We start from the raw sequence: 22,213 nt of genomic DNA, 5'->3' as shown, positions 1-22,213 counted from the left end.
CTCTCAGGGCCTGGACCAGGGCAGTTTAGAAAGCTTTCCCAGATGCAAACCACTCCAAGTACCAGGCCCTGTCCCAGCCCTGATGCACTCCTCTGGCAAAATATTTGTCCCTCTGCTTCACCAGAATTTCCCCATCCCATCCTGTGCCCATCACCTTTCAGTCCTTTCCTGGGCACCTCCAAGAAAAGTCTGTCTCTAACCCACCCTCAAATCCCTCCAGGGAATGAGAGGCTGTAACTAAGGCTCCTCTGCCTACTCAGCTTCAGGCCTGACAAACTCAGAGCCCTCAACCTCTTCCCACTTGTCTTGCGTTCCAGCGTCCACCATCTACAAGACCCTTGATAGACATCTCCCCTGTCCTGGGGACACAGGGTGGTTCCAGTCCACCGCTCCCCCAGGTGGAGCAGGGTGACAGAATGATCCCCCTCCTGGCCCTGACAACTCCAGTCTGTCTGCCAGAGCCAAAGGGATGGTGGATTATTGCCACACAGCACCCTGTGTCTTGGGGCTCCTCACCTGCAGGACAGTGCTTCATCCCCAGGTGCCATCAAGACTTGGGCTACATCACATACATCAGAGTGTTCAGGTCACAGGGTAGTGGGATGACTCAGGGAGCCCGGTACAGAGCAGCACGCCCATTGCCTGGAGACTGGTGGGGCCAAGGGACCAGTGTGCACACAGAAGTGCTCAGTGGCACGGTCCTGCCGGTGTGCTGGAACTCAACACTGCTGGCACTCAGCTGCGTGTTGAGCCCCAGGTTACCAGCAAGGCACCCGTACTCTCAGAAACCACGGTGTGAGCAAGCCGGGAGACCCTTGAATCTTAGAGACACATGAGCACACACAGGAGTGCTCCCTCTGGGGTCCCTTGCCAGATTCAACTCCAGGCTGGCCTTGGCTTCCCAGGTGGTGGAGAAGGAAAGGGCTGTGTGAACAAGGCTGCTTACCTATGAGTTAGTGAAACAGGCTGAAAGGCAAAAGAAATGGAAGAGGATATAGGAAATAGGGGGGCAGGTGTGAGAGAGGACAGAGAAGAAAGGGGAAGGGGACAGAAAAAAAGAGAATAGAGGAGGAAAGTGAGAGGCACTCTGTGGATGGCAGAGAAATGAGGCAAGGCAGTGAGTAATCAGAAAAAAAGAAGGGTCAAAAGGTAAGTCAGAGATGGGAAAGAATAAGAACGATATCAGAGACCAGGCAGAAGACAGAGAGATGATACCACCACTTTCCTTAAGTAGACAGAGTTGGAGGGCAAGAGGAGAAAATGAGGTACTGTCAAATACAGGGCTCTGTGCCTGCTGGGGCACATCCCTGTTTGCATTGAAAGGTTTGTGCTATGCTGCTCCAGCTTTTGAGTCACTGTGCATCTTGCTCAGCACAGAAATATGTCCCTGAGTCATTGAGTAGGGCATGATCTATCTCCACAGATAAGTGACCGCCCTTAGTCCCATTACTCTTGAAGCGGTTTCTGAATTCCTGCTCAATCTCTGCCATGCCTCCTTCCAAAGAGTATACAACCAGCTGCAGACCGGTATCCTTCCCCATGAGCAACTTGTACCAGGAGATGGCTGAGAATACACTCCCCTTAAGGGAACATTTCAGAGTCACAGAGTCTCCCACTCGGACAACTGTGTCTGGTGACTGCTGAAGAGCGTGGCCTGGAAAGAAAAGGAAAGAGATGTGAGGAATGAAACATGTTGAAGGGGAAATGAAAACACATCCTTGAAGTATGAAACGGGATGGGGTGGCATAAGGATGTCAGCAAGCCATGAGACACTGTACCATTTGTCTGAGAGAGGCACCCAGGACAGAAAAAAAACAACCAACGAAACAAAAAAAAAAAAAAAAAAAAAAAACAAACCAACCAACCAAAAAAACCACACAAAAACAAACGAAGAAAACAAAACAAAACAAAACAACCAAAAAGCACAACATAACAGCCTGAAACATAATAGAAACTTTGTTATGAAAATGAATTCAGTACACTCAGTTGAAGCATTAAAATGGGACAGAATAAACAAATCTGCCGATGTGTAGAGGTTTATGAGCTGAGAGAGGAAAAGATCACCTTTTTCATTGCCCATCCTCCCCCTGGAAGCTTTGGGGAATGGGGCACTGCCAGCAACTGGGCACACAGTTATGTCTGCAGCAGCAGCTTCAGTGCAGCTGTTCAAGCAGAAGGGAAACTCACTCACCCACAGGGCACAAAATGGCCACAAGGAACCAGTGGAGAACCATGGGGAAAGGTCACCCCCTTCCAGCAGCCTGCCCCTGTTGTCAGCACCGGCACAGAGAGGTGTGAAGAGGAGAGGCTGAGAGAGGAAGAGACGTGTCTCTGCGTGGGTGGGCACGTCAGTGAGAGACAAGCCTGAAATGTGAGAAGGTGGTTGGCTGTCTGGGAACGGTGGAGAATGACACCTGCATGCAGGCATGAGGTGCATGTATGCTGCTCCGCTGACTTCCTGCCGAGAGTGAGTATCTGTGTGTATGTGCAGGTGGGAGACAAGTGTTATCACAGGATCATGACAGGGCTGTGTGGCAGCCTGAGTTCGTGCATGGCACAGGGATACACGAAGAGGCACCAAATGAAGAGAAGAGAAGAGAAGAGAAGAGAAGAGAAGAGAAGAGAAGAGAAGAGAAGAGAAGAGAAGAGAAGAGAAGAGAAGAGAAGAGAAGAGAAGAGAAGAGAAGAGAAGAGAAGAGAAGAGAAGAGAAGAGAAGAGAAGAGAAGAGAAGAGAAGAGAAGAGAAGAGAAGAGAAGAGAAGAGAAGAGAAGAGAAGAGAAGAGAAGAGAAGAGAAGAGAAGAGAAGAGAAGAGAAGAGAAGAGAAGAGAAGAGAAGAGAAGAGAAGAGAAGAGAAGAGAAGAGAAGAGAAGAGAAGAGAAGAGAAGAGAAGAGAAGAGAAGAGAAGAGAAGAGAAGAGAAGAGAAGAGAAGAGAAGAGAAGAGAAGAGAAGAGAAGAGAAGAGAAGAGAAGAGAAGAGAAGAGAAGAGAAGAGAAGAGAAGAGAAGAGAAGAGAAGAGAAGAGAAGAGAAGAGAAGAGAAGAGAAGAGAAGAGAAGAGAAGAGAAGAGAAGAGAAGAGAAGAGAAGAGAAGAGAAGAGAAGAGAAGAGAAGAGAAGAGAAGAGAAGAGAAGAGAAGAGAAGAGAAGAGAAGAGAAGAGAAGAGAAGAGAAGAGAAGAGAAGAGAAGAGAAGAGAAGAGAAGAGAAGAGAAGAGAAGAGAAGAGAAGAGAAGAGAAGAGAAGAGAAGAGAAGAGAAGAGAAGAGAAGAGAAGAGAAGAGAAGAGAAGAGAAGAGAAGAGAAGAGAAGAGAAGAGAAGAGAAGAGAAGAGAAGAGAAGAGAAGAGAAGAGAAGAGAAGAGAAGAGAAGAGAAGAGAAGAGAAGAGAAGAGAAGAGAAGAGAAGAGAAGAGAAGAGAAGAGAAGAGAAGAGAAGAGAAGAGAAGAGAAGAGAAGAGAAGAGAAGAGAAGAGAAGAGAAGAGAAGAGAAGAGAAGAGAAGAGAAGAGAAGAGAAGAGAAGAGAAGAGAAGAGAAGAGAAGAGAAGAGAAGAGAAGAGAAGAGAAGAGAAGAGAAGAGAAGAGAAGAGAAGAGAAGAGAAGAGAAGAGAAGAGAAGAGAAGAGAAGAGAAGAGAAGAGAAGAGAAGAGAAGAGAAGAGAAGAGAAGAGAAGAGAAGAGAAGAGAAGAGAGAAGAGAAGAGAAGAGAAGAGAAGAGAAGAGAAGAGAAGAGAAGAGAAGAGAAGAGAAGAGAAGAGAAGAGAAGAGAAGAGAAGAGAAGAGAAGAGAAGAGAAGAGAAGAGAAGAGAAGAGAAGAGAAGAGAAGAGAAGAGAAGAGAAGAGAAGAGAAGAGAAGAGAAGAGAAGAGAAGAGAAGAGAAGAGAAGAGAAGAGAAGAGAAGAGAAGAGAAGAGAAGAGAAGAGAAGAGAAGAGAAGAGAAGAGAAGAGAAGAGAAGAGAAGAGAAGAGAAGAGAAGAGAAGAGAAGAGAAGAGAAGAGAAGAGAAGAGAAGAGAAGAGAAGAGAAGAGAAGAGAAGAGAAGAGAAGAGAAGAGAAGAGAAGAGAAGAGAAGAGAAGAGAAGAGAAGAGAAGAGAAGAGAAGAGAAGAGAAGAGAAGAGAAGAGAAGAGAAGAGAAGAGAAGAGAAGAGAAGAGAAGAGAAGAGAAGAGAAGAGAAGAGAGAAGAGAAGAGAAGAGAAGAGAAGAGAAGAGAAGAGAAGAGAAGAGAAGAGAAGAGAAGAGAAGAGAAGAGAAGAGAAGAGAAGAGAAGAGAAGAGAAGAGAAGAGAAGAGAAGAGAAGAGAAGAGAAGAGAAGAGAAGAGAAGAGAAGAGAAGAGAAGAGAAGAGAAGAGAAGAGAAGAGAAGAGAAGAGAAGAGAAGAGAAGAGAAGAGAAGAGAAGAGAAGAGAAGAGAAGAGAAGAGAAGAGAAGAGAAGAGAAGAGAAGAGAAGAGAAGAGAAGAGAAGAGAAGAGAAGAGAAGAGAAGAGAAGAGAAGAGAAGAGAAGAGAAGAGAAGAGAAGAGAAGAGAAGAGAAGAGAAGAGAAGAGAAGAGAAGAGAAGAGAAGAGAAGAGAAGAGAAGAGAAGAGAAGAGAAGAGAAGAGAAGAGAAGAGAAGAGAAGAGAAGAGAAGAGAAGAGAAGAGAAGAGAAGAGAAGAGAAGAGAAGAGAAGAGAAGAGAAGAGAAGAGAAGAGAAGAGAAGAGAAGAGAAGAGAAGAGAAGAGAAGAGAAGAGAAGAGAAGAGAAGAGAAGAGAAGAGAAGAGAAGAGAAGAGAAGAGAAGAGAAGAGAAGAGAAGAGAAGAGAAGAGAAGAGAAGAGAAGAGAAGAGAAGAGAAGAGAAGAGAAGAGAAGAGAAGAGAAGAGAAGAGAAGAGAAGAGAAGAGAAGAGAAGAGAAGAGAAGAGAAGAGAAGAGAAGAGAAGAGAAGAGAAGAGAAGAGAAGAGAAGAGAAGAGAAGAGAAGAGAAGAGAAGAGAAGAGAAGAGAAGAGAAGAGAAGAGAAGAGAAGAGAAGAGAAACAGACCTCAGGAATGACTGTTTCTGTCTGTGCCTCTCATCCTGAGTCTCCTCTCTAGATACTTTCGTACTCACAGAATCCCAACCCTGAAATCTGCCATAGGTAACCTCCTCTGGCTATCCCAGTGCTATTCGTCATGTTGCCCAGGTATGGGGAAGGCTGCTGACCTTTCATTCTGGTGTCTGTTGCAGCATGACAGAGGACTTGTGTAACTGCTCTTCTCTTCCCTCCAAAGGGAGAGCTCAAGGAGAGAAGAGGTTCCCTTTGGCTCTGCACTGAGACTGCCTCATGGGAAACGGCACCACTGAGCGATTTCTGAGAAGCGTATTCACCATGGGATATGGTGGTACAGAATTACCTTCTCCATGCCAAATAAGAGCTGATAGTCTTCTTTTTGTAGCATTCTGCAAAGAAGAAGCAGGATGAGGATGGACAGAGAGGGAGAAAATGCTATCTCTCTACACAGAGCACAGGCTTGTTCACCAACACAAGGCTGTGGGAAATCACTGCAGGCAGGAACTGAGGCTTGCAGTTTGTGTACACTGACACAGTCTGTGTCAACAGAGAATTACTCCACATCCCCACAACACCCTGTCCAGCTGTCCAGCTGAGAGGAGGCTGTGCTTGATGGGAAGGGTCTCCATTTGCCAAGGGGTTCCCTGGGCTGTGTAGGTGGCAGGGCAGTGCACTGGGAGCCTTGCTGAACGGACAGTATTTGAGGAGCTAGTGATCTCCAACAGGCCATGCCTGCTCTGTTGGGCTTGAGGGCTTGAGAAGCATGTACGTTAGCATGAGAAGCTGAAGTGTACGAGCCTGCTGGAGTGCCCCGTGCTGGCCTGTGCCGCACACTGGTGTAGGTTACGACAGAGATATGTCGTGGTTTAGGCCTGGTTGGCAGCCAACCACAATGCAGCAGCTCTCTCTCCCTTCCCCTCCGGCAATGAGAAGGGACAGAGAGCCAGGCTTGGGGTTCGAGATAGGACTGGGATGGGGAAAAACTCCCCTTTATGGTCACGAGCAAGAGGCAGACTCGTTAGGGGAAGAAAAAAAAGAACATACATTTATTACAGACACTAACAACACATAACGGAGTAGGACAGTGAGAAGCATTGCCACATCTTGAGAACACCTTCCCCCCACCCCTCCCTTCTTCCCGGGCTCAGCTCTGCTCCCGATATCTCTACCTCCTCCCCCAGTGGCGCAGGGGCAGGGAATGGGGGCTGCAGTCAGTGCTGACACTTCCTTCATCTTCGGTGAGGGGAGTGTCCAGAACTTGTTCCTCCTGCTCCATCGTGGCCCCCCTCTCACAGGAGACAGTCCTCCACAAACTTTCTCCAACATGAATTCCTCCCTTACGCCGCAGCGTTCCCCACACTGCTCCATCATGGGTCACTAACTTCCTCTGACTGGATTCCCTCCCACGGCTGCAGCCCTTCCTGAGCTGCTCCGGCGTGGGACTCCCCCGCGAGCTGCAATCCTCCCAGCACTGAATTAGAGCAGCGGGGCTGCCTTTTCCCATGAGACCCCGGCCTTCTTCGGGCACAGCACCTTGATTATTTCGAATAGGAGCCACAGGCCATAAATCAATGTCTGCTCCACCATAGATCTCCATGGGTGGCGGAGGGGGCCGCCCTGCCGTCTCACGACAGGATACAGGCGGGTCTCTGCTCCGGCACACCTCCCCCCTCCTTTCTTCCTCCGTTCCTCCACTGACCTTGGTGTTCACGCAGCTGCAGTAACTCCTCCTCACCAGTCCCACTGCCTGTCACCACGTCCCTTCTTAAATACGTTATCGCAGAAGCACAGCCGATTGGCTCAATTTCCCAAACAGAAGTGGAGCTGACTTGGAGCTGGAGGAGCTTCGAGAAGCTTCTCACAGGGGGCCGCCGCGATAGACCCCTCCCCTGCCACCAAAAAAACCTCCACCATTCACTCAACCCAGGACAAGATAACAAGCTCATCTGTCAGGAAACTTTCTGTTAGTTGCACAGCTTGCTAACGTAATCTGTAATTCATGTGTATTTGGGAAAGGTGAACTGTATGTGCATCTAGGGGTGGGAAGTAGTCATCCTGACCCGGAGAAGTTAGTGATCCACACAGCAATTAACCTGAGCAGGCAGCAGGCCTGTGCTGTGGTACGCTGCATGTGCAATGTGTCATCCAGGCCCGCACTGTGCCGCACATATCCCTTGAACATCGGATAACCTCAGACAGGACATCGCAAGGGAGGAGCATGTGGACAGCTCCCACTTGCTACAGGCCATTATGCCACCTGCCTGGCCCTGCCTTTATCTAAAGGTGCACCAAGAACCTCTCACATGAACGTGCTTTCCGTTTGGCACTGAGAATGATTAACAGGGTTGGCTGGAGTTAAATGAGAGGAAGTCTGTGGAGCGCAGATTGAAGAGAGACAGAAAGAGGGTGGGGAGAGAAAGGGGGAAGAAGGGTTGACGGAAGTGAACATAACGTACATGAGAGTTAAATGAAGAGGGAGACAAGGATGAGTGGGGTGGCAAGGAAAGAAAGCAAGACAAATAAGCTCGCTGAGTCTGAGAAGAGGAGGAAGGGAAGGCTAGGAAGCAGAGGAGGTAATAGATGGAAGGGGATCATCCTGCCTTGTGCAACACCAAGGAGGAGGAAAGCAAGTCCCTTTTGTGCAGGGGAAGGTTTGCGCTCAGCTCCCTCAGCAGTCTAGCCACTGTGTTTCACTCTCAGCACAATAGTACATGCCAGAGTCATTGAGAAAGGCATGCTCTATGAAGAGGGTCATCCTGTCGCCTTGTATCTCACTGCTCTTAATATGGTTTCGGAGATCCTCCTCAATGGTTACTTCAGCACCTTGTATTGCAGAAGACACTAGCCTCAGCCCGGAGTCCTTCCCCAAAGGCAGTTTGTACCAGTACATAACTATGTTGGAGGATTTCTTCTTGGAACAGCTCAGATTCACAGACTGGCCTTGTCGTATCACTGTGTCTGGGGACTGTTCCAGAGCCAACGCTGGAAGGGAAAAGGAGGAGCGTTGAGGAACAAAAAATGGAAAAGCGTGAACTAGGCACCATGGGTTGGTAGAGAAGGGGGTGAGAAGGAACAGGACAGGTTAGGGAGCAGTGGAATGGATGGGACAGCTCTTCGGAACAGCAGGTGAGTTTCCAGTTGCTCTCCAATAGGCAAGAAACATTCCTGGGCACTTTGTGTCCAAAAAAGGGACCATTTGGAGGTTGTGCACAGATGAAAAAATAGACAGCCAATGCAGGAGATTGAGGGATTCCTGCCCACCTCATTCATTGCCCATCCTTAGCAGAGGAAGCTTTGGGGAATGGAGCACTACCAGCAACTGGGTTACACAGCTGGGACAGCAGCAGAGGAATTGATATAGGTGCTCAGGGGTCGAGTTCACTTACCCATAGGGGCCAGCATGGCCACAAAGAACCAGTAGGGAACCATGGGGGAAAAAGCCCCTGTCCTTTCAGGAACTGCTTTTTGTATCTGGCCAGAGATATGTGAAGAGGAAGCACTCGGTGAGGATGAGGGTTGGACAGGACGTGAAATGTGAAAAAGGATTGGCTGGCTGGTAACACTGGGGGATGACACAGAAAATCACAGGAACATATGAACCCTGCAGAGAAGCAGGGAGGGGCTGGGGAGGGGAGAAGTATGTTAAATGGACAGAACTATGCTGAGGTTGCACGGGAGTCCAAGTGTGTACAAGTGAGAGGAATGCTAGGAGTTCCCTTTCTCCTCCTGAAGTCCTTGAGAGTGGGAGGAATGAAGTATCAAGGACACACATGGGTCCCTTGTATGTGTGTCCCATGCCATGGCCTGTTCACTTCCCGCCACCCCCCACCCCACCCCACCCCCGGCTGTGTGAGAGCTCTTTTTCTCTACGTAGTACTGTGAACAAAGCAATTCAAGTCACTGAGAGCAGGACCAAGAAAGGCACCACAACAGCCCCAGCATTCTTCCTGCCAAGGGCTCTCATGGGCTTTGCAGTGAAGCTCTTCCCTCATCCCTTTCTCTGAAGAGCTAAAGAGTGCCTGCAGCTTCCAGCTGCTCTCCTGCAGGGAACTGTGAGTCCCGCTGTGGTTAGTTTCTCTTCCTCTGCAGTACAGCTGGGAATGTTCCTGAACAGCACAAAGGAAAGAGTGGGGTGGAGGTCTCATCTGCCCCAGACTGCCCTTACCCTTAAGACCTTTCATCCCAGTGCTCCAGGCTGGTGCAGTGATCACTGTGATGGGGATGGGGAGGTATATGAGTGGTCAGTGTGTGTGTGTGGTGTGTCTGTCTCTCTGTGTGTGTGGTGTGTCTGTGCACACGTGTGTTTTTGCACATGTGTGCTTAGATATGCATTGTGTGTGTGTGTGTGTGTGCGGGGCTCCCTCCAGCCCTGGCCCAGCAAAGCTGGTGAGAGGGGTGGAAGAGGAAGGCAAATCCCCGTGAAGAGCCCAGTCAATGTGCTGACATGGGAAACAAGCAAGAACTGAGCGTGGTCCAAAGCAGGAGGCATGAGGGAGAAAAGGTGCTAGAGACTGGGGCCAGGGTGGCCCCTCACTTGCCGACAGGCAGTAACGCAAGTTCATCCAGAGATGATTTCTCTCTGTGGCCTAGATGGGGAGCCCTGGGTGTCTCATTCTGGTGTTACCTCTGGGGCAAGGGCTTCTGGCAGCTCTGCTTCAGGAGCACACTTTGTCTGGGAAAGCCAAAGAGAGCTCAGCAACTGAGACCATCTGTGTAATTGCCCCTTCTGCCCTGTGAATCAACCTGTCCAAGGTGGGTTTCTTTTCTGGCAGGACTGAGTCTGTCCTCCAGAGGGGTGGGGGGCAGGGGGGAGGGGGAAGGTCTGCCACTGGGAAGCAGCCAGAGAGACCACTAGTGTCTTGAAAGCAGCTGTACTGTGTAATTTTTTCATTCATGCTCTACCAGTGACACCTCTCTGCTGCTTTGCTCAGAGGCTCAACAGATTCAGGCCACTGGCAGCCTCTCCACAGTGCCCTCAGGTGCTTCTGTTCAGAAGGACATCCACATGGCCTCGCCTGAATGGGGCCAACTCAGCACAGGCTAGCTGGAGAATCCGATTAGCACAGGGAGGGATGCACAGCTAGGCGTGTGGCAAGGCTGAAAGGAACCCAGGCAACAAATGACAGAGGTCTTCACCATGCTGAGCCCTGCTGGCAGCATCTTTTCCTCCTCGTAAGAACTGTCAGACCCTGTGCCTGGAGGGCACCCTGGTTACGGGGAAGGAGAAACAAGTGGAAATGGGCTAGGTTTGCTGGTGATACGTCTGCCTCACGGTGCCAGGAAGGAGAAGTCTAGTGGGCTGTCACCCAGCTCAGTGTTTCTCTAGGGAAGAAAGTTCAGTGAACGGCATGAGGAAAACTGTGCGCAGGTGCTCAGTAGGAGATGCTGAATCAACAAGTGGAGACTGGTGTTGCACAGGTCACTTGTGTGCCAGATGGCATCTCCCTCTCCCCACAATTACAGCATGAGGTGGAAGACCCCTGACCAGACCTATGCCTCACACCTCTTGAAGGATTTCTCAGCATCTGCCCTTGGTCTGTGAAAATATACCTGAGCATCAGCTTCCTCTGGGGACTTTTACTCTGTTTTGCTATTCAGCAGCACTTGAGATAAAGAAGAGTAAGCATGTGAGGACAACCTTGTCTTGTGGCAAGCAGCAGGGGATGCAGTAGGTGGGCCAAACCAGACACTGGGAAATAACGGAATTATCAACAATCCCTTCTGAAACTTCTCTGGGATGGCCTTGTCCTGGTCACCAGGGCCATCCCTTGGCTCACTTGGGATCCCGGGACAACTTCTGGTGGTTGTGCAGCATGCCTAGGGCTCAGCTTTTGGAGCACGTCCGTGGGGTGCTGCATCTCAGTGAGGTGCTGGATGCCTGCTGAGCCGGGACTGGAAGCCCCTCCTCACACTTAGGAGGAGCTAGGTGTAGATTGGGGATGTGAGGGGAGTTGTGACATGAACTCAGAGTGGCAGGGTCTTGCTCTTTCAGCAGCTACTGGTGCTACCTCGTGGTCAAAAATCTTAACTGCTCTGGCCCAACCGTGCATTCTCCTTCCTGGGGTATATTTATGGGACAAATAAACCTCCCAGCGCATTAAGTGGGAAGGTTGTTGCACTGCACTCCACCTCGCATCAGGTACATTGCCCCTCCTTCAGGAAAGAAGTATGGGGCTGGGCATAAATAGAACAGCAGCTCCAACATCAGGATTCCATCTGGCTGTGGGCACGGAGGAGATAACCACAGCGGTACAGACAGGGAAGGAAGTACTGAGAAGCCAGATGCCCGGATCCTGTTCTCAGCTTTCATTCATTCCTGGCTCTTAATTACTATTGTCCTTGGCATGACCGATGCAGGACCAGGGTGATATCTACAACAGGGGAGTCTACAACCAGGGAAGTGGAGAGACAGGTTTGCTGGAGGACCTCGCTCTCCTCTCTTCTCCGGGCTGGGCCCAAAGCTGAGGACTCAAGCTAGGGTAGGGGGATCTTGAAACACAGTAAAGTCCTAACTGGTGTTTCCAGACTCTAGTAATAGCCAAGAAAGCAAAATAAAAAGTTTATGCTCTAGGTGTCCGGATTTGGGAAGAGGATGATGGGAAGGGTCAAGTGTACCTATTCTGCTTCAAAACCCCTAGGACGCTTCAGTGCTCTTGGCTAGCCCTTTTCGGAGCCCACGGGGAATCTCTTAGATGAGATGCAAGGCAACAAGTTGTCCATCTGGTCAGGGCTGTGGGGCTGGGAGTCTGGCTGCCTGGGTTCCCCGAGAGTCAGTCTTGTGTTGCCACTGGGGCCATGTGCAGAAAAATTCACCCCTTATATCTGCTATGCAAAAATTCACCAAAAAGTTAAGTCATCCTGACCGCCTCATTTGCAGCCCTGTGATTCTTCCTCAGGGAAAAATGTGAATGGTCTCTGTCTCAGGATTATTTCTGGTTTCTTTCTTGGCAGGGATTATGGGATCATTTCCCACTGGGATTGTGAGATAAACAGAATTCCAGTTATGAGTTTAGTCACACTGCAATTACGTGCTAAATGCCCATGTGTAGTTTGGGAACCATCCCAAATAGGATTTCAGATTTTTTTCCATTTGGGATTACAGGATTAATCCTCACTGAGTTTATGGGATTGACTTGAGGAGCGTTATGGTATTACTCCTCAATGGCATTACAGAATTATTTTAATTGGGATAATAGGATTAATCCCCCCAAAATGATGGGAATACTTCCCATAGGCATTATGTGATTAATCCCCTAGTGGATTATGCAGTCTTCTTCTCTGGGGAAGCCATCTGTGCCCTATACCTGGTGACAGGAGTGAAAAGCAGTGAGTTCCCAGGCTAGACCTGTGTGGGGAGAGGTTTTGGCCGATAGCTGAACATTTGCCCTGGGCAGGGGTCTAGACTGGCCCCTGCTTCACATCGCTCCAAGGGTGACATCCATTTGTCATCCCAGGGTAAGGGCAGGTTCAATGGCAGGATTACGGTCACCAGTGCTTTCAATGGCCAGGACATAAGTGGCACGTGAGAGAGACCCCAGGCCTTGGTTCCACCTCATGCCCCAAGGGGCACAGAGAGGGCATCCATCCCATCTTGACCAAGGGACAAAGGGAAGTTGGGGCAGGGGCATCCAGGCTATGTTGGTCTGGTCCAGAGAGGTCCAGGTAGTGTGGAGTGCAGCCCCAATAGCTGAAAGGGAGATAAGCTTTTCTGTGTGATGGAGTAAGGAGCACTGGACATAAATCAAGGATAGGGAACACTCATATTGGACAAATCCTGGAGCCCTGATCTAAGACTGCAATCCTGTGTGATGGGACCTCGCTAGAATCTCTTTGAAATCACAGGGGCTTTTTAAGAATCCCAGAACTGGTTTCAGCAAAGGAGTTCACCTTAACCATGCGTCCTGGTTTGGGCTGGAATAGAGTTGTGTCTTTCTGGTAGCTAGAATAGTGCTGTATTTTGGATTCAGTATGGGGTTTGGTATGAGAAGAGTGGTGATAGCACACTGAGCTTTCCAATTGTTGCTGAGATTTCCAGGACTCTCCAACTCCCCATGTCCTGCCTGTGCGCAGCTGCACAAGAAGCAGGGAGGGAGCACGGCCAGAGCACCGGGCCCAAATTGGCCAATGAAATGTTCTATATCCTGTAACGTCATGCTCACTATATAGGTGGCTGGGAAGGGGTTGTCTCTCGCTTCCGGGACTGTGTTTGCGGGATATTGGTATTTCAGGATTGCTAGCTGGGAACGGGCTGGGTAACAGTCAGCGGGTGGTGAGCAATTGCACTGTTCATTGCCAGTTGACACTTTCTGTTATTGTCACTGATTTTATTCCCATTATTAAACTGTTTTCATCTCAACCTGTGAGTCTCCCTTTACCCCTCCGATTCCCTCCCCCCATTCCCAGGTGGGGGAGAGTCGGTGAGCAGCTGCGTGGTGTTTGGCTGCCAACCAGGTTCAAACCATGACACCATGTAATGGTCTGTTTAGGAGAAAAGGGACAGAGGGGATCTTCTGTCTACAGAGAGTCACTTTCTATCCTCTTCTTCCTGTCGCCAGACAGGATTAAAACACATTTGTCTTTCTTGACAGGACTTCAATGGACAACCAGCAGTCTACCACAAAGATCCTCTCATCCCAACATTCCCCCATTCTTCTTCAAAGCCGTACTGCACTGGGAAATACACCAAAGGCTCACAGAGGTACGTGGGGTGGTGGTGGTATCCAAGGCTGCCCTCCACTCAGGGAAGGGTTAGCTCTAGAATTGGAGCAGGTCTCTCAGGGCCTGGACCAGGGCAGTTTAGAAAGCTTTCCCAGATGCAAACCACTCCAAGTACCAGGCCCTGTCCCAGCACTGCTGCACTCCTCTGGCAAAATATTTGTCCCTTTGCTTCACCAGAATTTCCCCATCCCATCCTGTGCCCATCACCTTTCAGTCCTTTCCTGGGCACCTCCAAGAAAAGTCTGTCTCTAACCCACCCTCAAATTCCCTCCAGGGAATGAGAGGCTGTAACTAAGGCTCCTCTGCCTACTCAGCTTCAGGCCAGACAAACTCAGAGCCCTCAACCTCTTCCCACTTGTCCTGTGTTCCAGCATCCACCGTCTACAAGATCCCTGATAGACATCTCCCCTGTCCTGGGGACACAGGGTGGTTCCAGTCCACCGCTCCCCCAGGTGGAGCAGGGTGACAGAATGATCCCCCTCCTGGCCCTGACAACTCCAGTCTGTCTGCCAGAGCCAAAGGGATGGTGGATTATTGCCACACAGCACCCTGTGTCTTGGGGCTCCTCACCTGCAGGACAGTGCTTCATCCCCAGGTGCCATCAAGACTTGGGCTACATCACATACATCAGAGTGTTCAGGTCACAGGGTAGTGGGATGACTCAGGGAGCCCGGTACAGAGCAGCACGCCCATTGCCTGGAGACTGGTGGGGCCAAGGGACCAGTGTGCACACAGAAGTGCTCAGTGGCACGGTCCTGCCGGTGTGCTGGAACTCAACACTGCTGGCACTCAGCTGCGTGTTGAGCCCCAGGTTACCAGCAAGGCACCCGTACTCTCAGAAACCACGGTGTGAGCAAGCCGGGAGACCCTTGAATCTTAGAGACACATGAGCACACACAGGAGTGCTCCCTCTGGGGTCCCTTGCCAGATTCAACTCCAGGCTGGCCTTGGCTTCCCAGGTGGTGGAGAAGGAAAGGGCTGTGTGAACAAGGCTGCTTACCTATGAGTTAGTGAAACAGGCTGAAAGGCAAAAGAAATGGAAGAGAATATAGGAAATAGGGGGGCAGGTGTGAGAGAGGACAGAGAAGAAAGGGGAAGGGGACAGAAAAAAAGAGAATAGAGGAGGAAAGTGAGAGGCACTCTGTGGATGGCAGAGAAATGAGGCAAGGCAGTGATTAATCAGAAAAAAGAAGGGTCAAAAGGTAAGTCAGAGATGGGAAAGAATAAGAACGATATTAGAGACCAGGCAGAAGACAGAGAGATGATACCACCACTTTCCTTAAGTAGACAGAGTTGGAGGGCAAGAGGAGAAAATGAGGTACAGTCAAATACAGGGCTCTGTGCCTGCTGGGGCAGATCCCTGTTTGCATTGAAAGGTTTGTGCTATGCTGCTCCAGCTTTTGAGTCACTGTGCATCTTGCTCAGCACAGAAATATGTCCCTGAGTCATTGAGTAGGGCATGATCTATCTCCACAGATAAGTGACCGCCCTTAGTCCCATTACTCTTGAAGCGGTTTCTGAATTCCTGCTCAATCTCTGCCATGCCTCCTTCCACAGAGTATACAACCAGCTGCAGACCGGTATCCTTCCCCATGAGCAACTTGTACCAGGAGATGGTTGAGAATACACTCCCCTTAAGGGAACATTTCAGAGTAACAGAGTCTCCCACTCGGACAACTGTGTCTGGTGACTGCTGAAGAGCGTGGCCTGGAAAGAAAAGGAAAGAGATGTGAGGAATGAAACATGTTGAAGGGGAAATGAAAACACATCCTTGAAGTATGACAGGGGATGGGGTGGCATAAGGATGTCAGCAAGTTATGAGACAGTGTACCATTTGTCTGAGAGAGGTACCCAGGACAGAAAAAAACCAAACAAACAAACAAAAAAAAACCCCAAAAGCAACCAACCAAAAAAACACACAAAAGCAAGCAAACAAACAAACAAAACAAAACAAACAAACAAACAAAAAAGAACAAACAAAACAAAAAAACCCAGCATAACAGCCTGAAACATAATAGAAAATTTGTTATGAAAATGACTTCAGTACTCTCAGTTGAAGCATAAAAATGGGACAGAATAAACAAATTTGTAGATGTGTAGAGGTTTTTGAGCTGAGAGAGGAAAAGATCACCTTTTTCATTGCCCATCCTCCCCCTGGAAGCCTTGGGGAATGGGGCACTGCCAGCAACTGGGCACACAGTTATGTCTGCAGCAGCAGCTTCAGTGCAGCTGTTCAAGCAGAAGGGAAACTCACTCACCCACAGGGCACAGAATGGCCACAAGGAACCAGTGGAGAACCATGGGGAAAGGTCACCTCCTTCCAGCAGCCTGCCCCTGTTGTCAACACCGGCACAGGGAGGTGTGAAGAGAGAGGCTGAGAGAGGAAGAGACGTGTCTCTGCGTGGGTGGGCACGTCAGTGAGAGACGAGCCTGAAATGTGAGAAGGTGGTTGGCTGGCTGGGAACGATGGAGAATGACACCTGCATGCAGGCATGAGGTGCATGTATGCTGCTCCGCTGACTTCCTGCCGAGAGTGAGTATCTGTGTGTATGTGCAGGTGGGAGACAAGTGTTATCACAGGATCATGACACGGCTGTGTGTCCCACTGCCCGTCACCACGTCCCTTCTTAAATACGTTATCGCAGAGGTGCAGCCGATTGGCTCAATTTCCCAAACAGAAGTGGAGCTGACGTGGAGCTGGAGGAGCTTCGAGAAGCTTCTCACAGGGGGCCGCCGCGATAGACCCCTCCCCTGCCACCAAAAAAACCTCCACCATTCACTCAACCCAGGACAAGATAACAAGCTCATCTGTCAGGAAACTTTCTGTTAGTTGCACAGCTTGCTAACGTAATCTGTAATTCATGTGTATTTGGGAAAGGTGAACTGTATGTGCATCTAGGGGTGGGAAGTAGTCATCCTGACCCGGAGAAGTTAGTGATCCACACAGCAATTAACCTGAGCAGGCGCAGGCCTGCGCTGTGGTACGCTGCATGTGCAATGTGTCATCCAGGCCCGCACTGTGCCGCACATATCCCTTGAACATCGGATAACCTCAGACAGGACATCGCAAGGGAGGAGCACGTGGACAGCTCCCACTTGCTACAGGCCATTATGCCACCTGCCTGGCCCTGCCTTTATCTAAAGGTGCACCAAGAACCTCTCACATGAACGTGCTTTCCGTTTGGCACTGAGAATGATTAACAGGGTTGGCTGGAGTTAAATGAGAGGAAGTCTGTGGAGCGCAGATTGAAGAGAGACAGAAAGAAGGTGGGGAGAGAAAGGGGGAAGAAGGGTTGACGGAAGTGAACATAACGTACATGAGAGTTAAATGAAGAGGGAGACAAGGATGAGTGGGGTGGCAAGGAAAGAAAGCAAGACAAATAAGCTCACTGAGTCTGAGAAGAGGAGGAAGGGAAGGCTAGGAAGCAGAGGAGGTAATAGATGGAAGGGGATCATCCTGCCTTGTGCAACACCAAGGAGGAGGAAAGCAAGTCCCTTTTGTGCAGGGGAAGGTTTGCGCTCAGCTCCCTCAGCAGCCTAGCCACTGTGTTTCACTCTCAGCACAATAGTACATGCCAGAGTCATTGAGAAAGGCATGCTCTATGAAGAGGGTCATCCCGTCGCCTTGTATCTCACTGCTCTTAATATGGTTTCGGAGATCCTCCTCAATGGTTACTTCACCACCTTGTATTGCATAAGACACTAGCCTCAGCCCGGAGTCCTTCCCCAAAGGCAGTTTGTACCAGTACATAGCTGTGCTGGAGGATTTCTTCTTGGAACAGCTCAGATTCATGGACTGGCCTTGTCGTATCACTGTGTCTGGGGACTGTTCCAGAGCCAACGCTGGAATGGAAAAGGAGGAGCGTTGAGGAACAAAAAATGGAAAAGCGTGAACTAGGCACCATGGGTTGGTAGAGAAGGGGGTGAGAAGGAACAGGACAGGTTAGGGAGCAGTGGAATGGATGGGACAGCTCTTCGGAACAGCAGGTGAGTTTCCAGTTGCTCACCAATAGGCAAGAAACATTCCTGGGCACTTTGTGTCCAAAAAAGGGACCATTTGGAGGTTGTGCACAGAAGAAAAAATAGACAGCCAATGCAGGAGATTGAGGGATTCCTGCCCACCTCATTCATTGCCCATCCTTAGCAGAGGAAGCTTTGGGGAATGGAGCACTACCAGCAACTGGGTTACACAGCTGGGACAGCAGCAGAGGAATTGATATAGGTGCTCAGGGGTCGAGTTCACTTACCCATAGGGGCCAGCATGGCCACAAAGAACCAGTAGGGAACCAATGGGGAAAAAGGCCCTGTCCTTTCAGGAACTGCTTTTTGTAGCTGGCCAGAGATATGTGAAGAGGAAGCACTCGGTGAGGATGAGGGTTGGACAGGACGTGAAATGTGAAAAAGGATTGGCTGGCTGGTAACACTGGGGGATGACACAGAAAATCACAGGAACATATGAACCCTGCAGAGAAGCAGGGAGGGGCTGGGGAGGGGAGAAGTATGTTAAATGGACAGAACTATGCTGAGGTTGTATGGGAGTCCAAGTGTGTACAAGTGAGAGGAATGCTAGGAGTTCCCTTTCTCCTCCTGAAGTCCTTGAGAGTGGGAAGAATGAAGTATGAAGGTCACACATAGGTCCCTTGTATGTGTGTCCCATGCCATGGCCTGTTCACTTCCCGCCACCCCCCACCCCACCCCACCCCCCGGCTGTGTGAGAGCTCTTTTTCTCTACGTAGTACTGTGAACAAAGCAATTCAAGTCACTGAGAGCAGGACCAAGAAAGGCACCACAACAGCCCCAGCATTCTTCCTGCCAAGGGCTCTCATGGGCTTTGCAGTGAAGCTCTTCCCTCATCCCTTTCTCTGAAGAGCTAAAGAGTGCCTGCAGCTTCCAGCTGCTCTCCTGCAGGGAACTGTGAGTCCCGCTGTGGTTAGTTTCTCTTCCTCTGCAGTACAGCTGGGAATGTTCCTGAACAGCACAAAGGAAAGAGTGGGGTGGAGGTCTCATCTGCCCTTAAGACCTTTCATCCCAGTGCTCCAGGCTGGTGCAGTGATCACTGTGATGGGGATGGGGAGGTATATCAGTGGTCAGAGTGTGTGTGTGTGTGTGTGGTGTGTCTGTGCACACGTGTGTTTTTGCACATGTGTGCTTAGATATGCATTGTGTGTGTGTGTGTGTGTGTGTGCGGGGCTCCCTCCAGCCCTGGCCCAGCAAAGCTGGTGAGAGGGGTGGAAGAGGAAGGCAAATCCCCGTGAAGAGCCCAGTCAATGTGCTGACATGGGAAACAAGCAAGAACTGAGCGTGGTCCAAAGCAGGAGGCATGAGGGAGAAGAGGTGCTAGAGACTGGGGCCAGGGTGGCCCCTCACTTGCCGACAGGCAGTAACCCAAGTTCATCCAGAGATGATTTCTCTCTGTGGCCTAGATGGGGAGCCCTGGGTGTCTCATCCTGGTGTTGCCTCTGGGGCAAGGGCTTCTGGCAGCTCTGCTTCAGGAGCACACTTTGTCTTGGAAAGCCAAAGAGAGCTCAGCAACTGAGCCCATCTGTGTAATTGCCCCTTCTGCCCTGTGAATCAACCTGTCCAAGGTGGGTTTCTTTTCTGGCAGGACTGAGTCTGTCCTCCAGAGGGGTGGGGGGCAGGGGGGAGGGGGAAGGTCTGCCACTGGGAAGCAGCCAGAGAGACCACTAGTGTCTTGAAAGCAGCTGTACTGTGTAATTTTTTCATTCATGCTCTACCAGTGACACCTCTCTGCTGCTTTGCTCAGAGGCTCAACAGATTCAGGCCACTGGCAGCCTCTCCACAGTGCCCTCAGGTGCTTCTGCTCAGAAGGACATCCACATGGCCTCACCTGAATGGGGCCAACTCAGCACAGGCTAGCTGGAGAACCCGATTAGCACAGGGAGGGATGCACAGCTAGGCGTGTGGCAAGGCTGAAAGAATCCAGGCAACAAATGACAGAGGTCTTCACCATGCTGAGCCCTGCTGGCAGCATCTTTTCCTCCTCGTAAGAACTGTCAGACCCTGTGCCTGGAGGGCACCCTGGTTACGGGGAAGGAGAAACAAGTGGAAATGGGCTAGGTTTGCTGTGATACGTCTGCCTCACGGTGCCAGGAAGGAGAAGTCTAGTGGGCTGTCACCCAGCTCAGTGTTTCTCTAGGGAAGAAAGTTCAGTGAACGGCATGAGGAAAACTGTGCGCAGGTGCTCAGTAGGAGATGCTGAATCAACAAGTGGAGACTGGTGTTGCACAGGTCACTTGTGTGCCAGATGGCATCTCCTTCTCCCCACAATTACAGCATGAGGTGGAAGACCCCTGACCAGACCTATGCCTCACACCTCTTGAAGGATTTCTCAGCATCTGCCCTTGGTCTGTGAAAATATACCTGAGCATCAGCTTCCTCTGGGGACTTTTACACTGTTTTGCTATTCAGCAGCACTTGAGATAAAGAAGAGTAAGCACGTGAGGACAACCTTGTCTTGTGGCAAGCAGCAGGGGATGCAGTGGGTGGGCCAAACCAGACACTGGGAAATAACGGAGTTATCAACAATCCCTTCTGAAACTTCTCTGGGATGGCCTTGTCCTGGTCACCAGGGCCATCCCTTGGCTCACTTGGGATCCCGGGACAACTTCTGGTGGTTGTGCAGCATGCCTAGGGCTCAGCTTTTGGAGCATGTCCGTGGGGTGCTGCATCTCAGTGAGGTGCTGGATGCCTGCTGAGCCGGGACTGGAAGCCCCTCCTCACACTTAGGAGGAGCTAGGTGTGGATTGGGGATGTGAGGGGAGTTGTGACATGAACTCAGAGTGGCTGGGTCTTGCTCTTTCAGCAGCTACTGGTGCTACCTCGTGGTCAAAAATCTTAACTGCACTGGCCCAACCGTGCATTCTCCTTCCTGGGGTATATTTATGGGACAAATAAACCTCCCAGCACATTAAGTGGGACGGTTGTTGCACTGCACTCCACCTCGCATCAGGTACATTGCCCCTCCTTCAGGAAAGAAGTATGGGGCTGGGCATAAAAGAACAGCAGCTCCAACATCAGGATTCCATCTGGCTCTGGGCACGGAGGAGATAACCACAGCGGTACAGACAGGGAAGGAAGTACTGAGAAGCCAGATGCCCGGATCCTGTTCTCAGCTTTCATGTGGAGAGATTTCATTCCTGGCTCTTAATTACTATTGTCCTTGGCATGACAGATGCAGGACCAGGGTGATATCTACATCAGGGGAGTCTGCCCCAGGAAACATCCCTGTATGTCAGCAAAACACCTTCTTCAATTATAAGACAGGCACAATTATCACAAAAGAAAGACTTTTAGTTCCTCACACATATGACTTTAATCCCTCCAGTACAGCTTGGTCGCCTGGCCTGCTCCCCCATTCCCTCATTTCTGCTTCACTAAATTCTGGAATCTCCCCATAGAAGGGAAGAGGACTCCAGCACTCAGTTACTCAGTCCCACCTGCACCCCTTGGCCTGTAGGGTTGGCATCATGCACCAGAGAGTGCCAGGAATGACACATCCCCCAGCCCCTACCCTGGACATTGTATTTGGCCATCCAGCACCAGGAAGAACCTCCTCCATCCTGCCCCTAGTAAGGCTATTCCCAGTGATGATGATTCTCTCCCCTATTTTTAAACTGTCTGTTACCTGAATTCTCCAGGGTTCATGGTTTCTGTATAAATGCATCTCAATCCCAGGCACTGGACCTGTTGTCAGTTGTTCCTGATACAGCAGGCCAACAAGAGGAAAACAGTTTCAGGGAAATCATGTTTGGGAGTGGTGGGAACATGGACAAATGGGCACACACTCACACGTGGATGTGTATGCACACACATCACTGCACATGCACTCTGTTGCTTACACACCATGAAATGCACACACATACACTCCTGTGTAGTCACACAGTTTCTTACACAATCGTTCCATGTGTACACACACAAACAGCCTTGAGCACACTCCCTGTATACTCCCCACCTCCCGCTGTGATCGTACACCATTATACACACACCAATTTTTATGACCTGGACTGAGAGCCCAGGGAGACATAAAGGTTCTGTGATCCCCTTGGGTTAAATACAGGTGAAATGACAGCAAACAACCGGTTAAAATGTTTTGCTTCCAATAGAAAAAACTTAAACTTGGAAAAGGATAGTAAGCAATGGGGTCTCTTATTGATAAATCTAGAAGAAAGAAAATAAATGAAAGAAAAGAAAAGGAGAGGAGGAGAGAGAGGAAAAGAGTCCGGTTCACCATCCAGGTTTCAGGGTTGTCTCAGATCCAGAAATCTTGCGGAGTGGGTGCTTGAGGAGATTGACGACATGGACTCCGATGTTAAGATCGAAGACCCTTTATTATTCAGAAAGCTGGGTTTTTATCCCCCTACAAAGTTGTCAATCCCCCCAACATAAGTGCTTATTGGTTAACATACATTACTCACACACCTATTCTAACATTTGATTGGCTACCTTAACTACCCA

At 50.0% G+C, this 22,213-nt stretch overlaps 4 gene segments (V, D, J or C); all 4 read right to left on the bottom strand.

Moving 5' to 3' along the window:
• Window positions 1-1,352: 1,352 nt before the first annotated feature.
• On the bottom strand, window positions 1,353-2,234 carry LOC122152926. The segment is given in 2 exon segments: window positions 1,353-1,654; window positions 2,192-2,234. Coding segments are annotated over 2 exon segments (345 nt in total).
• Window positions 2,235-7,688: 5,454 nt separating this feature from the next.
• Window positions 7,689-8,449, bottom strand: LOC116965770. The segment is given in 2 exon segments: window positions 7,689-8,002; window positions 8,407-8,449. Coding segments are annotated over 2 exon segments (357 nt in total).
• Window positions 8,450-15,143: 6,694 nt separating this feature from the next.
• LOC122152925 lies at window positions 15,144-16,081 on the bottom strand. The segment is given in 2 exon segments: window positions 15,144-15,445; window positions 15,997-16,081. Coding segments are annotated over 2 exon segments (345 nt in total).
• Window positions 16,082-17,267: 1,186 nt separating this feature from the next.
• LOC122152924 lies at window positions 17,268-20,384 on the bottom strand. The segment is given in 3 exon segments: window positions 17,268-17,581; window positions 17,986-18,161; window positions 20,347-20,384. Coding segments are annotated over 3 exon segments (528 nt in total).
• Between the last annotated feature and the right edge of the window lie 1,829 nt (window positions 20,385-22,213).

Source organism: Tyto alba, unplaced genomic scaffold (assembly GCF_018691265.1).
Source record: "Tyto alba isolate M040663 unplaced genomic scaffold, T.alba_DEE_v4.0 Super-Scaffold_14, whole genome shotgun sequence".
Classification (NCBI taxonomy): Eukaryota; Metazoa; Chordata; class Aves; order Strigiformes; family Tytonidae; genus Tyto; species Tyto alba.
The sequence above is the reverse complement of the archived record's forward strand: the minus strand, read 5'-3'. Positions and strand labels throughout refer to the sequence as shown.